The 15,000-nt window shown below is 52.0% G+C and overlaps 2 protein-coding genes across 2 annotated transcripts in view; one reads left to right on the top strand and one right to left on the bottom strand.

Moving 5' to 3' along the window:
• Positions 1–279, bottom strand: part of Iqcd (IQ motif containing D) — a 17,124-nt gene extending 16,845 nt beyond the window's left edge. Inside the window, exon 1 of the mRNA XM_028753934.1 lies at positions 208–279. The gene's annotated coding sequence lies outside the window, so the exon portion shown is untranslated. The remainder of the gene's footprint in view (positions 1–207) is intronic.
• Positions 280–661: 382 nt separating this feature from the next.
• Tpcn1 (two pore segment channel 1) overlaps positions 662–15,000 on the top strand; it is a 52,712-nt gene continuing 38,373 nt past the window's right edge. The window contains exons 1-2 of the mRNA XM_028753929.1: positions 662–783; positions 3,852–4,095. Coding sequence (XP_028609762.1) covers positions 3,984–4,095 — 112 coding nt within the window. The 5' untranslated portion in view covers positions 662–783; positions 3,852–3,983. The remainder of the gene's footprint in view (positions 784–3,851; positions 4,096–15,000) is intronic.

Below are 15,000 nucleotides of genomic sequence, written 5' to 3'. Positions count from 1 at the left end.
CAAGAGGAGGCAAGACTCACTAGAGGATGCTCGGTGGTCCTTGCGGGAGGCCTAGAGGAGGCCTGGATGGAGGTAGGGCAGGGGAGTGAGGCCCTGGAGCTGGACGGGATGGCAGTGGGGCGCGGACCCCTCAGGGGGGTGTCTCTGGACAGAGCGCTTACTAGGTGCACACAGCCTGCAGCCCCGGGCTTCCCCGCTGTCACTCACCTGCGTCTCAAAACGCAAGTTTCTTTGCCCACAGTTAATCAAGTCGGCGGCCCCTGTGTTGCTAGGTTACGAGCCACTCTTATAAGGCGGGACTTTGCGTTTGACTGACCACCTTTTACACCATTCAACTTCTAGTCCAGTTGCGTTGGCTCCGCCTTCTGAAAGATGACCAATCAAAATCACCGCCTTTCTGACGTTCCGCCAATCGAAAGACCCGAGGTTCCTATTGGTTGAGAGAGTGAGGCGGGGTGGGGGAGGGGTGGTGCTTCCTCGCTCCGCCCTCCCTCAGGGAGGAGGGCCGTGAGAACGATGAGTGACGTGTAGTCCACCCCGTCAAACTTCATTGCGATCTCTCTGATGGCCAGTAGGCTGTGGCGTAGGGATGCGGGCGGGGCTTGCGGGGCTGAGTGACAGGAGTCGGCGGATGCGAGGGCTGGCGCAGCTGCCGCTGTGGCAGCGGTGAGGCGGCGGCGGCGGCTGCTGAGGCTCAGCTCTGGGGATATTGGCGGCAGCAGCTGCGGGCTGCGCTGCGCCGTGCAGACCCGGTGCACGGTGCGGGATCCCGGGACGGCGCGTGTAAGAATCCGAGGGGTGCGCGATCTTAGCCCGAGGGCAGGGGTCAGGGGTCAGAGGGTGCAGAGAAGGAGCTGGGACTGGGTGCTCCCGAATCCCGAGGCGGGGCCTTGGGAGGTGGCCGCGTGCTCTCCCCTTGCGGATCCCCTTCTCTCTGCACCTCTTTTCTTTGCCCTGACTTCCTGGGGCGACCCGGATCGGGACGGGGTTCGTGGGGAGCTGGAGCTCCCCCCCGTCCCCGAGCGACCCTTCCTCCTCATCTTCCCTCCCCTCTCACCTCCCGGCTGCGTCCTCTTGTGACCCGGTCAGTTTGCCCCAGGTTACCGACTGCAGGATGTCTGATCCCTGGACCTTCTTCCAGGGGTGACCTTATCCCAGGGGTGACTCTCTGGGTCCTCGCTAGAGTAAGAACCGAGGTCCGCCAAAGGGCAGGACCCGAGGAGCTCCGAGTCTGAGTCTGTCTGCTCTGTGACCTTGGATAGTTTCCTTTCCCTCTCTGGGCCCCATTCCTTTCTCTTTGAAAAGTCATAGGTTCCTTGGGAGGCAGAGGCAGGAGGATGGCAACTTCGAGGCTATTCAAGTCTCCACAGGGATATCCCTGCCTCAAAAGACAAAAACAAGAAAGCGGTTGGTGGATTTCACATAAGTGGAGTGTAGTTTCTAGGAATAGTTGTGGTATCGCGCTGAAGTGGGAAGGGCCACCTGCGTTCCATGACTACTTGTGGCTGTTTACTCGTGAGAGGCGAGTTAGCCACGCTAAGCGGCTTCATCTATAAAGTGGGCGCTAGCTAACCCAGGCTCTACGGAGGGCAGAGCTGTTGAATCGGATCCCGGAGGTTGTTTCCTGTGGGTGGGGTCTCAGCTGTGTACTGTAGATGTTCAGTGAGTGTAGCCGCTCTGGATTCCCTCGAGATCATTCCCAAGTTGTGACGCTGGAAATATTTCTAGACAGTGGGGACAAATCACTCCGGGCGAGAGCCGTTGAGGTAAGACAAGGCATGCCAGAATGGAGTCATACTTGCATTCAGCTGTTAAAACGTAAAACCCACTGGGAAGATCTCACTAGGATGCTAGTGACGGACCTTAGAAACCTGTTGTCATGAGTTGGGAAGAGTTTCTTGCCTTCCAAATGAACAGAGAACACACTATTAGAGCCTCCTCATTGTGGAGTTGTGTTAGAAGAGTGAACCTAGCCTGTGCAAGGCACTGGGGAGAGGAGAGAGTTAAGCCAAATTGAAAACACACTGCAGTTCTTTAGGCAGACAAATGACAGTATTTTGTGGGAGTTCCTCTTCTGTCTCCCCTTGTTGAGATTTCAAAGCAAAATAAATCCTCAGATCTGGGAAAGGAAAAAACAAAACAAACATACAACCCCACCCCCACCCCCAACAACCTCCACTTGCAGGAAGTTTGCCAGGCAGAGTGTTTCAGGCTTAGCTGACTGCTGCAGAGAGCGGTGTTTATCTCCACCACCGTCTCTGTTGAGGGAGACCTGCTGTCTGTGCCTGGTGGTGTTTCCATCCACCCCAGGAAAGGAGGCATCGCCCAGTTGTCCTGCAGTGGGTTGGTTTGGAGGCAGAATCCGTCCAGTGCACAGGCCACAGCTGGAGGCAGCAACCTGCTGCTTTCTCCAAGTTCAAAGTTCTTTCTAGGCGGATCTGCTGAGTCCTGCCTTTCTTTTTCTCTCTGTAAGCAGAAGCAGGGTGTGTAAACAGCTTCTTCAACGGGCCAGTCCCGAGGGTTTAAACCTGGAGGGAAGGATGACTCTTTTGAAAAGGACGCTGATTATAAATTATAAAGAATGTGCATGTGCTTTCCTCCCGGTCAAGGAGGACCGCACAAAGTCCATGCAGGAACGATGCGTGTCGGCCACCAGCAAAGCCAGGATGATCTTGTGTATTCCGAGAGTAATTACTGCTCTCTGAGGACAAGACTGGGTAACTTTAGGAGGCACCATACCTGGCTGAATGGCTAGGAATTGCAGGCCTGGAGTCTTACTTTGCAAGGCAAAAAGCTTGGCTTTCTGTCTGTGGACACTCAGGAAAGTTATCCTATTGGCTCTATCTCTACTTAATGTGTAGAGGTTTTTGTTTTTGTATAGTCCTGCCTGTCCTGGAACACACTCTGTAGACCAGGGTGGCCTCTAACTCACAGAGATCCACCTGCCTCTGCCTCTAAGTGCTAGGATTAAAGGCATGTGGCACTACACCTGACTCTGATTTTATTTGTTGAGACTGTCTCTTATAAGTCAGACTGGCCTTGAACTCAGTATGTAGCCACGGCTGGCCTTGAACTCTGACCTTCAAGCCCCTGGCCTCTCAAGGGCTAGGATTATAAACCTGGGTCACCATACCTAGTCTTACCTTCTTCATATGTTAGTGTGCCTATATGACCATAACTCGTTCTCTCTCTCTCTCTCTCTCTCTCTCTCTCTCTCTCTCTCTCTCTCTCTCTTTCTCTGTAAGTACACTTACTATACAGTCCAACTGTCCTTAAACTCTGTTATTCTTCTGGCTCAACCCCTCAAGGTGCTGGAATCACAGCAGATGTGGTGACTCCTAACTTTTTGGTTTTATTAAGTTGAAATCCAGTGTGATGGACGTGGGCTGTGGCTTAGCAGGTAGAGTGAGTCCTAGCACAGAGCCCTGGGTTCAGGCCCCAGTTCCCTATAAACCAGTTATGGTGCATACTTGGAATCTCAGTGGTGGCACGGGATCAGACGTTCAAAGTCATCCTTTCCTTCATAGCAAGTGTAAAACCAGTGTGGGCTGTATAAGGCTCTGTCTGATATATAAATGCTGGACATATATATATATATATGTATATATATATATATATATACATATATATATATATATGAGAGACATACACACATACACACAATTTTTATATTGGAAGTTACCATGTCAAAAGATAAAATCCAGTGGTTTTAGCCTGGACTCTGGTTGTATACCCATCACTGCTACCTGACCCCAGAACACGTTCATCAGTAATGATTATGTTTTAATCATTACCTTTCTTTCTTTCTTTCTTTCTTTCTTTCTTTCTTTCTTTCTTTCTTTCTCCTTCAGACCCTAGAAGATGCCTCTGATGGAACAGACTCTGGGAAGCTTCTCTGGCCCCGTGGCTTTGAACAGGAGCTCAAGCCGGGGGCTGTTTGAAGCCCTAGCCGTTGTATCCTGAGGACCGCCGGTCTGGAGAAGATGGCTGTAATTTTGGATGACGACGTACCACTCATCCTGACCTTGGATGAGGCTGACAGTGCTCCGCTGGCTCCTTCCAACGGCCTGAGCCAAGAAGAGCTGCCCAGCAAAAGTAAGCGGGCAGGCGGGTGGGGCTCGGAGCTTGTCTGTTCAGGGAGTGAGAGACGGTGGGTGGACTTCAGTCTCCATGAGAAGAAGAGTCCTGTGACCCCTCTCAAGGGTGACACAAACTTTGCTCCTAGGAGACTGTGGGGTGTCTGATGCCGAAGTCCAGCTGTGCAATGCTTTTGGCGTTCCTACGGGCACCCTCACTTCTGACATAGCTTTGACTCTGTGCCAGGAGACCTCAGGCAGGCCTCTCTTCCTTATTAACGGAAAGATCTCTGTGGGGCCCCACCGGAAGCCGGTAGTGGAGATGAGCTGCTCCTGCTGTCTCAGGATGGCGTGGAGGGCAAGCCTTGTGGTGTATTGATTAGGGCTTTGGGGTTTCACATTGTCTTTCTGGGAATCGAAGCCTGCTACAGAGTAAACCCGAGAGAGGGGGGTGAGCTGTCCTTGTTGTCTACTTTAAGTGACTTTCTGGCAGAGGGAGAGGCCTTAAAACCCTTCCTGGTCCCCATCCCGAAACCATCTCCTCATTTGCTCAGGACGAGGGTTCAGGAGAGGCTTAAAATAACGTGCCTTTGAGGAGGGTCCCAAGCAGTTAGGGAGCAGGACTTCAGGGCCTCCCGATGAGTGTGGATAGCCTGCCAGGGTGGACGGTCAAAGGATACCACACGTCCACAGGGGAAGATGCCATGGACCAAGCGGCATTGAGCCTGGCACCTCCATCTCCTTTGTCCACAGTTGGGCTTTGGGGATCGCGGAGGCTTTCTGGGAAGGGATGAAGAAGACCAGTGTTTCAGGGTGACAATGCTGGATATCCCTGACTCTCTACAAGGCACCACTGCTATCCCCTCATGCTCATCCCAAGTGGCTGTGCTGGGTGGTCCCAGAGGATCAGTCAGGGGAGAGAGATCTATTCCTCCTAAGGGCCATGCAGGCCTGCAGAACTCTGGCTCTGACTCGCTGTCTTAACCAGCTTTCTTTCCAAGAGCTCCTTCAGGGAAGGAGTATCTTTCCTGTTTTACAAAGGAGGAAATTTGAGGGTCAGAGAGGTTGAGTAAGTTTCCCAAGGCCACACAGGCAGCTAGTGAGTGAGGAGAGGTTTAAACTCAAGCCTGTCTGACTAAAGAGTCTTCCCTTCTTCCTTTTTTCTTCCTCCTCGCAGTCCTCCTCCCTCCCCTTCCCCCCTCCTCCCATTTTTCTTCACCAGCTTTTAGCACGCATGGGCGGAGGAGGCCCTTAGGGCTGGCTGTCATTTTTATTTCAGTTCATTTATTTGCCCTCTTGAGGTTTCAACCCAGGGCCTGGCAGAAGCTAAGCTTGTCATGTGACCTCAAGACAGTTATTGCTACCTGTGTTTTGCAGAGGGGGAAGCGACCTCAGAGAGGTGAGCTAACTTGGCCAGGGTCACACAGCCAGTGGTCAGAGCCCTCTCTGTTTGTTCCTTCCATACCACTGTGGAGCTGCTCTGGGGAGAAAGAGAGAGAGAGAGAGAGAGAGACAAATGAGTCAGCTTCAGGGGACATCCTTCAGGAGGATCTCTGTCACCTGCAAAAGGGACTGGACTGAACTGGGTAGGAGTAGCTTTGTACCTGGCAAGAGGTGGGTCAATTTTTTTCTTTCTTTCTTCCTTCCTTCCTTCCTTCCTTCCTTCCTTCCTTCCTTCCTTCCTTTCTTTCTTTCTTTCTTTCTTTCTTTCTTTCTTTCTGAGACAGGGTTTCTCTGTGTAGCCCTGGCTGTCCTGGAACTCACTCTGTAGACCAGGCTAGCCTCAAACTCAGAAATCTGCCTGCCTCTGCCTCCCAAGTTCTGGGATTAAAGGCGTGCGCCACCACCGCCCGGCAAGATGGGCCAATTTCTAAATGGGAACCTTGGCTGTCCTCAAGCTCTTTGATCTCTGCAGAGTGCCCAGGCTGGGGGCAGGATCCTGCTCTCCCATGCTGGGATATTTCTGAGAGCAACCCAGTTCTGAACCTGAAGCAAGCCTTTAGCTCGGGGCTGCCAGTGAGGCCACCGGATCTTGCTAAAGTCTGTTGCTGATTCTTGCTTCAGAACAGAAAACAACATCCCTCTCCACGGGGCATTTGTGTTTTCTGCTCAGGGCACTCGTGCCTCAGTTCCCCTCACTCTTCACACTGTTATGAGGTGCTTTCTAAAAGTTCTGAGAAGCAAGGGCCACGTCCTCCATAGCTGGCTGAAAGCCAGGGCCTCTCTAAGGACAGATGTTGTCTTAGTCATGGTTTCTATGGCTGGGGATAAAAACACCATAACCAAAAAGCAACTTGGGGTGGGAAAGGTTTCTTCTTAGATTTCTAGGTAGCACCCATAATGGAGGGAACTTAGAATAGGAACCTGTAGGCAGGAGCTGATGCAGAGGCCGTGGAGGGATGCTGCTTACTGGCTTGCTCCTCGTGGCTTGCTCTTCCTGCTTTCTTATAGATCTTAGGACCACTAGCCCAGGCATGGCCCTGCCCACAGTAATCCAGGCCTTCCCATATCAATCAATTAAGAAAATATACTGCAGACTTTCTACAGGGTAGTCTGATAGCATTTTCTCACGTGAGAGTCCCTCTTCTAAAAGGACTTTCTGGTTTATGTCCAGTTGATATAGGAAGCCCACAGACCTTTGTCTAGGCATGGCTATTTCATGCTTAGATGCTTAGATTTTCACAAGGTCCTGAGGTCCCCTACCATCTGAGCTGGTCAACATGAACCACACCCACCCTGGCAATTTCCTCCTGTCCTAAAACTGTCTGGGGACTGTCCCTTCCCTACATGGTGGACCCAAGTGGTTTTGCTCAGTGTCCCACAGTGCCTTCTTTCCTGCCTGGTCCTGTTTCTGGGGATAGCCAATGGCGTCAGCCTGCCTACAGTCTGTTGAGTCTTCAGTGGTGTGTTGAGCCTGGGCTTTGGTCCCACAGTCTGTCCGGAAGACATTCCTGAGCCTTTTGTTTGCTCTAGGGTTCCGGTTTGAGCTGAAAATTCCTCCTGCTCACACAGCCCTTTGGGATCTTGTAAGCCTTCCTTTAGAGAGAGTTAATGAATCACTTTCCTGCTGTCTCAGTGGCCAGGGAGAGAGTCACCTGTGGTAATGATTCGGCCATCTGGTCACCTGCTGGGCCCTGACTTCCCTTCATCTTTGGACCTCTTGCAGGATCAGGGACTTCTCAGGCCACGGCAGAAATGAGGTGAGCTGTTTCTGGGGCCTCGAAGCTGATAGGTCTGGCCGACAAATGGCCCTTGTCAGATGTGGCTGACATTCTGCCTTGCCTAGAACCAGTGGCTGGAGTCTCATCTCTCCCAATAAATACCTCATGGTCCTGGGGGTCCCAGGCGGAAGTCTGCCGTGGCTGCAAACTATGGGGACCTTCATTTTTACCTCAGTTACCTCTAAAGATACCATCTTGAAACCTAAGCGCCATATTCTGAAGCTCTGGGAGTCAGCCCTTCAACATAGGGATTTTTTTTATCATATGTTTGTTTGTGTGTGTGCATATGTATGTGCTGTGAGGTCAGAGGACAGCCTGCAGCACTCAGTTCTGTTCACTGTGTATCCCAGGAATCCAACTCTGGTCATCAGACTTGGTGGCCAGGGCCTTTACCCACTTGGGCCATCTCCACAGCCTCAGGAATTTTTTTTTTCATTGTTATGTTGAGGGGGAGAGGTTTTGAAACTGGGTCTGTCTGGGTTGCTGAGGCTGACTTGGGAACTCAAAATCCTCCTGCCTCCCTTGAGTTACAGGGAGTGGACCACCGCACCTGTCTCACGTGGTCTTTGAGGCCCACAGTGCTTGTAACCTTTCCCCCAGTGGCCCCTGACTTCCTGTGATGCCTTCAGTTTAGGAAATGCATGGTTTGGATCTGGTGATGTGTGAATTTTATATAAGACCCTAACATCTTTGGCTCTAAGGCCGGCTGGTGAGATGCTACTGACTGACTCACAGGCAGAAGGGTGTCAGGCTGACGGTAAAGGAGGTAGTTAGGGGTGAGGTATTTAAAACTTGGAAATGAGGGAAGAACCACTAAAAGGATCTTGGGGCTGACGGGTGGCAGAGTGGTTAGAGACAACCACTAATCGGCATGCGTTCGGGGTAGCGATCTCGGCTGCGTGTGTATGCCAGTCTATACAGTGGGTGTGCCCTCGAGGCTCCTGGCAGTGCATACTAGGATTTGCCCCTTCCCCACTTTAATCTCACACGTGTGTTTTTTGGTGAGGAACTGACCGGGGACTTGAGGATGGCTCTACCACACGGTGTCCTGGCTGCTTTGGCATGACACTGTTATAGTTTCTAGGTGACAAGCTGGTTGGGGACAGGGCTTAAGGAGACAGAGCAGAGAGTCTTGATGCTCAGGACTGTGCCATGTCTATAGGGAAGGCCGCTGTCCCCACAGGGGCCTGTGTGCGACACTCCGGCTCCTTCTCTAGAGACTTCATATGGCCTGAGCCAGCTGGCGCCAGGTACCATCTAGGTGACCATAGCTGCTGGCCTCAGGCAGATGCGGCCGAGAGGAGCTGAGAAGGTGCGGCGGGACTGTTCTCGAAGGCCGGTCAGCTCAACAGTCCCTCCGTGCAGAAGCCTCATCCTATAGCTCGTTCTGTAACGATAGGAAAGCCAATAGGAGAAGTCTCATCCTATTGGCTCATTGGGCCAAATGTTCCAGCATGCTCGTCAGAGAGGCAAGGACACCCAAGGGCCCTTCACGGCTTTTATCACATGTAGCCTGTGTGGTGGGGTGCCGGTGTGGGTTCTGGAGTCAAGCCCCAGGCCTCTGTTCCCAGCTGAGGACATAACCGGCTTCGACAAGCTGCAGCGTCCTAGAGTACGGCAGGGTTCTTACGGTCCCCCAGGCAGTGGGGTGGGTGGGGACCTGGTGAAATGCTGCAGACCACATGGTCTGTGCATGGCCAGCTATGACATAGGTAGGTGACAAGGCCGCAGACTGGGTTTTTCCATAGAACGTCTGCAGCATATGAGATACGAGCCCGTATCTCCTCGCTCCCACCCCAGCAGGTGCCTGCCACCACACAGGGACACCGAGGCAGTGTAGCTGTTGGAAACGGAGAACAATTAAGTTTCCACAACCTCCCACTTGGCCTGGCCACCTGGCCCTGCCAAAGTCGTTCCTCTGGCTTTTATAGGCAGAATGGCGGATGTCACCAGATTGTTGGTGATACCAATTAAAATGAGCGAGCACCCAGCATGCTGAGACGGAGCCTCATAATGGAGACTCAAAGCCTTACGCTTCCTGGCCCTCCGCATCTTCATGGGGGGGATCCTGTCTGTTGCCTCGGGGCCCCCTGCCACGAAATGCCATCTCTCCCTCTGCACGGAGAAAGCTACCGCCTCTAAATGGCAGGCACAGCAGCTGGGTGCGGGCTGGCACCTGCTGCCCTGTTCCGCCAATCACCCGAAGGAGGTCTGAGATCATATGTGCTCTGGAAGTATTTTATGAGCCAGAACAGTTGACTTCCCAGCCTCCAAGTCAGGGAGGGGAGGGACATGGGAGCAGCCAGAGGATTTACGGTGCTGTTGATCTAGTGGTTTCTGGCCACAGTGTCTCTTGGGACCGTCTTGAGTAACATCGAGAGGCCCCTGGAGGAAACCCCATGCATACCTTTACAGAAAGGAACCAAAACTGAAGCCAGAAGCGTTAGGCCCCTTCATGCTCAGGGACCTGAGGGTTAGGTAGCTCTTCCTTCTGATCTTGGCTGAGCGGATTCCCTGACTTGGCCACTCTTTGGTTCAAACTCCTCTCCCTCTGTGCCTCCATCAGGGAGTGAAGGTTGAGGGGGCCAGGATTTGGGGGTGAGGTTTCACCCCCAAGTGTGTGCTGTTCCACGGTGCTGGCTGGCATCGAGGCGAGGTTTCGAGTTGTCAGAATGGCCACCCTGGTGGTGTTTTGTTGTACAATGTCTGTGAGATCACCCAGTGGTCTGGAGAGAGGGCAAGGGAAAACCCCAGCTTCCTGTCCGTGAGCCATGGCTTCCTCCTCTGTGAACCCTCCCCGACCTGCCTTCACTTTCATCCCCTTATGCCAGCCCCACACTAGAGCCTCTGCGTTTGTTTTGGCTATGAAAATAGGATGCGTCAGGAACCAAGATGAAGGACCAGGAAAGGAAGGACCAAGGAGGATGTGCTTGGAGTTAGGGGATAGCCGCAGGCCATATGGATCCCAGATGTTGGTTCCCTGTGGCAAGTGACCAATATGGAGACTGGTTGGGAGATGCCCCAGACTGGGGGCCGCTGGCGATCATGTCTTTGGTTTCTGAGACCTTTGTTTGAGCTCGTTTGCTTTCTGTCAGGGTATGTGTGTAGCTGGTGTTGGAAGTCTTGGGCCAGGCCAGGCATAGTTGTGTGTATAATCCAGGACCCAGAAGGCTGAGGCAGATGGATCGGTACATCAAACCCAGAAAGTGTAGTTCTGAACTCTCTGTGCTTTGGTGATTGAAGAAGCCTTGGCCATGCTGGCATGTGTGCTCTCCGCAGGGGCAGCTGCCACCCTGCTCTGTCCAGTTGTCACAAGGTCACAGGCTGGCACTGCCAGAGCCACATAAGAATGTCTTAATGCTGGCTGCGTCCTTACGCTCATGACAAGTCAAGGAAAACAGTGCCCACATGGCCAGCCACCTGTCCTGGTCTGAGGTCACCTCCCCTGGGTGTCATTTAGGGAGCGTCAGAACCGGTTGAGGCAGGCTTAGCCTGTTAGGCAGAAAATGGAGAGGGCAGAGGGGCCAGTTTCTGTCCTGCCTGGCTAGAGGCCATCATGTTTCTGGTCTCTGTGCTAACGCTCCAACCCCGAACCCCACGTATGCCACAGGGGTGCAGCACTGAGCCTCACTCCTCTTTCAGTGACTTGCCTTAGATGATAAGGAGGGTTTATTTACTATTTCACTTTTAGCCTTTTTTTTTTTTTGACAGTACTAGGAATTATGGCCTCCCCTGTGATAACCGAGGACACTGCCACTGAGCTACACCCCCAGTCTAAAGGTGTTTTTCTGTATGTGTGTGTTCTGTCTTTGACTTTGGGATATACAGTGGAGATTCAAGGAGAATTTACACGTTTAAACAAATAACTGTGTCAGGGCTGGAGAGGAGGCGGCTTAGTGGTTAGGAGTACTGGTTGCTCCGGCAGAGGACCTGGGGTTCTGTTCCCAGGACCCACATTCCATGGGCTCACAGCCACCTGTAACTATAGTTCCAGGGTGAACTGGCGCCCTCTTTTGGTCTCCATGGGTACCTGCACTCACTAGGTGCATATGCTGTCAAGCAGACGCTACACACACAAACACACACACACACCCCCCACAAATAAAAATAAACGATGCTTTTAAAAGTTTTTTAAAATGTAATGATTTGTTGTCCGGCTCTTCTTAAACCTTTGCCGTCTTATCGTCTAAGAAAGTGGCTCTTTCTAATGGCCAGCTCGTTTGTCTTTAGGACAGTTCCCTGGTGGTTGCAGGAAATGGCCAGTGGAGGTGTTGACAGGCCGGGGAGCATGTAGTATACTCATTTTGTTGTGTGTACCTTTGTTACTATTAGGAATCGCAACATACATATTTTTGGAGATAGAGGGTTGCCAGAGGGGTCGCGACCCACAGGTTGAGAATCACTGCCCTAGCCTTTTTTTTTTTTTTTTTTTTTTTTGGTGGAGTGTGCCCCACATTTTATAAGAACGATGAACAGGGAGTGAAAGTCTATCCCTAGAGAAGGAGCCAGAGAGAGCTGTGCTGTTGTGGGTGAGTGACACAGCAATGTTTTAATTACAGGGTGGGGAGAGCCAGGATTCCGAGAGTGTCTTGCCTCCACCCTAGGCCTGTGCTGAGATGTGGAAATAACGCCAGAATGATGGAGAAGGCCGCAGGTGCCTCAAGCAGGGGCTGCTGTCATGCTGCAGGGCTCTGAAGAGTCACCCCATCTACTTCCAGAAAGGTGCTGGAAATGAGTGACAGGACCAGGTGGGGACAGGGGCGTGGCCAAGCGTGTAAAGGCCCTGGGTTCAATCCCAACCAGCCAAAAAAGGGGAGAGGAGTGGGGGAGGAGCAAATGACAATGTGGCAAGGGTCCAGGACAACATGGTGCCCGTTTGATTGTGCTCAGTGTTTAGTGGGCACCTGGGTAGTCAAGTAGGCATTGTGCTTGTTTGAGCCCGAGCCTTTCCTTCTGAAACCTCAGTCTCCCATGTCTCATATGTATGTGCCTGGTGCCTTAGGCACAGAGTTTATAGTCCTTGCAGTGAGTTCTGATTGTCCCACTGTGGTAGGAGACAGAGCACAGGGAGACATCACTCAGCTAGAGGTGTCCGGATCCGTTCAGGCATCTGGGTAAGCAAGGGCAGGGCTTCTCTATCTGTTTCTGCTTACAACCTCCTCTTCCTCCTCTTCTTCCTTTTCTTCCTCCTCCTCCTCCTCTTCTTCCTCCTCCTCTCCCTCCTTCTCCTTCTCCTCCTTCTTTTTAATATTTATTTACTTACTTATTTTATGTACATGAGTACACTGCAACAGTCTTCAGACACACCAGAAGAGGGCACCAGATCTCATTACAGATGGTTGTGAGCCACCATGTGATTGCAGGGAATTGAACTCAGGACCTCTGGAAGAGCAGTCAGTGCTCTTAACTGCTGAGCCATCTCTCCAGACTGCTTACAACGCCTTCTTTACAAAAATTTTAAACATTTATTTACTGTGTACACACACACACACACACACACACAGAGGCATACACACGCATGTGGCAATCAGAGGCTGATTATGGGAATCAATTCTCTCCCAATACATGAGTCGTTAGCATAGAACTAGAAACAAGCACAATGCCTACTTGACTACCCAGGTGCCCACTAAACACTGAGCCCAACCAAACAGGCACCATGTTGTCCTGGACCCCTGCCACATTGTCATTTGCTCCTCCCCCACTCCCCTCCCCTTTTTTGGCTGGTTGAGATTGAACCCAGGGCCTTGTACACGCTTGGCCATGCCCCTGTCCCCACCTGGTGCTGCCACTCATTTCCAGCACCTTTCTGGAGGTGGATGGGTGAATCTTCAGAGCCCTGCAGCATGACAGCAGTCAGGTCTGAAGGCAAGGGCTTTATCCACTGCGTCATCCATCACAGTGGCCCAATAAATTATTTTAAAACAATTCTTTGGTATATATAATTTTGCCATTTATTAAAGATGAAGGCAGATTTGCATCCTAAGCAAGACGGATGTGATTGTTTGCCTTTACATGCAGAATCAAAGCTTGGCCGAGTACTTAGACACCGCAGGATGCAGGGTCTCCGTTTTCTAGAGCTGACCAATATTTGGAGTTGATAGTCAATACTAAAAGACTTTTTAAGAAACCCAACTCAACCGTCAATGTTTAAAAATCAAACGTCCTGACAGTATAAGCCAGAGAATGACGATAGGAAAAGAATTTAGAGTCTTTGTTTTTCGTAACTAAACCCCTGTATTCAGTTAGGTCACCACCACAGTTTTAAAAACTGGGATCTGGGAGGGTAGGGGTCAAGGCTGGGATGAGGGGCCAGGCCTCTCTGGCAGGGGATACCGTGTAGAAAAAGGAAGCGTGGTGTGGCCTTTGGGACCGTGCAGGGAAGAGCATAGTAAGAGCAGAGGGTGTAGAGTGTGGGGTGAGCCTGGGCTCTGGGGTCAGATCAGCTGAATGTGAATCCAGCGTCTGGCCAGCACGTCTCTCAGCTTGGGTCTCCTCATTCATAAAGAGTCAGCCACACCAAGACTGTCCTTGGAACGGTCCTGAGGTTGAAATGGGAGCCCTCCAAGGGAGCACATGGCCTGGACTATGCCAGGTGGTGGCCTCTGGAGCTAGCAGTCTCAGCTTACCGAGAGGCCATCCTGCTGTGGAGTGCCTGGGTCGTGAAGCGTGTTAGGTGGGACTGTTGTATGATGATGTCATAGATGTCCGTCGTCCCACAGGTGGGTTGTGGGTCTTGGAGACTCTCTGTCCATGTGGTGGGGGCAGAGCCAGGTTTGGTGGTTTACTCTCTGGTTCAGGCTACCCAGCATCCCCTGAGCTCCCCCAGGGCCACATGCATTTCGTTTTGCTCCTCTACACAGCCGGATGCCTAACACCCTCCAGCCTCAGAGGTGCTGGGATACATCTGGACCACGGTATACTTGCAGGATTGGCACTGGCCAGGGAAATACTTAGATTAGCCTCATCCTGGCAGCAGGAGGCAGGGGCAGGAAGTGAGAGCTGACCTCGCCACCCTCCCACGCCCTTCCTCATCCCATCCGCCTAGACCCAGATCACAGAGACCTCCAAGTCCAGGCCCGTTGTTACAAGCACCTGCTGTGTCCCACTCTCTACCCAGTCCTCAAGCCTCTATCCTGACCAGGGATGGACGAGTGTCCCACTACTCAGCGGGGTCACTGAGCTCAATGACTCTGATCCTCACTAAGCAGAAACACGCTCTCCGGAGCTGGGACAGCTTCGCTTTGAGGTGTGTGATGCAGGGCACAGTTTCTCTGTGAAAGACCCCATTATAATCGAGGGGACTCCCTGGAGGAACTTGTGGGGTGTCCCAGCCTCCGTCGGGTTAGGGCATTGGCCAGTCCTCCCTCATCCTCTGCAGGTGTAACCGTTGCTCCTTGGGTGGCAAATAAAGGAGCCACAAGCGAAGTGACCTTCACACCACCTAATGACAATCTCCTCAGCCACCGTCACTGCCCTTGGCTATGCATGTGCCAGCACACACGTGTGTTGACATTACAGGCAGGCATCCCCACTCGTACACATGTGTGGTTTGCTTCCGTTCTGCTGTCAACCCTGTGGAGATGTGGTATAGCTACTTTGTGGGTTTTTCACTTTCCCATCTTTTATTTCCCCCAGTTTTACCCCCATCACTAGATGAGAGAGAGAGAGAGAGAGAGAGAGAGAGAGAGAGAGAGAGAGAGAGA

Source organism: Grammomys surdaster, unplaced genomic scaffold, assembly GCF_004785775.1.
Source record: "Grammomys surdaster isolate TR1022 unplaced genomic scaffold, NIH_TR_1.0 125976, whole genome shotgun sequence".
Classification (NCBI taxonomy): Eukaryota; Metazoa; Chordata; class Mammalia; order Rodentia; family Muridae; genus Grammomys; species Grammomys surdaster.
The sequence above is the reverse complement of the archived record's forward strand: the minus strand, read 5'-3'. Positions and strand labels throughout refer to the sequence as shown.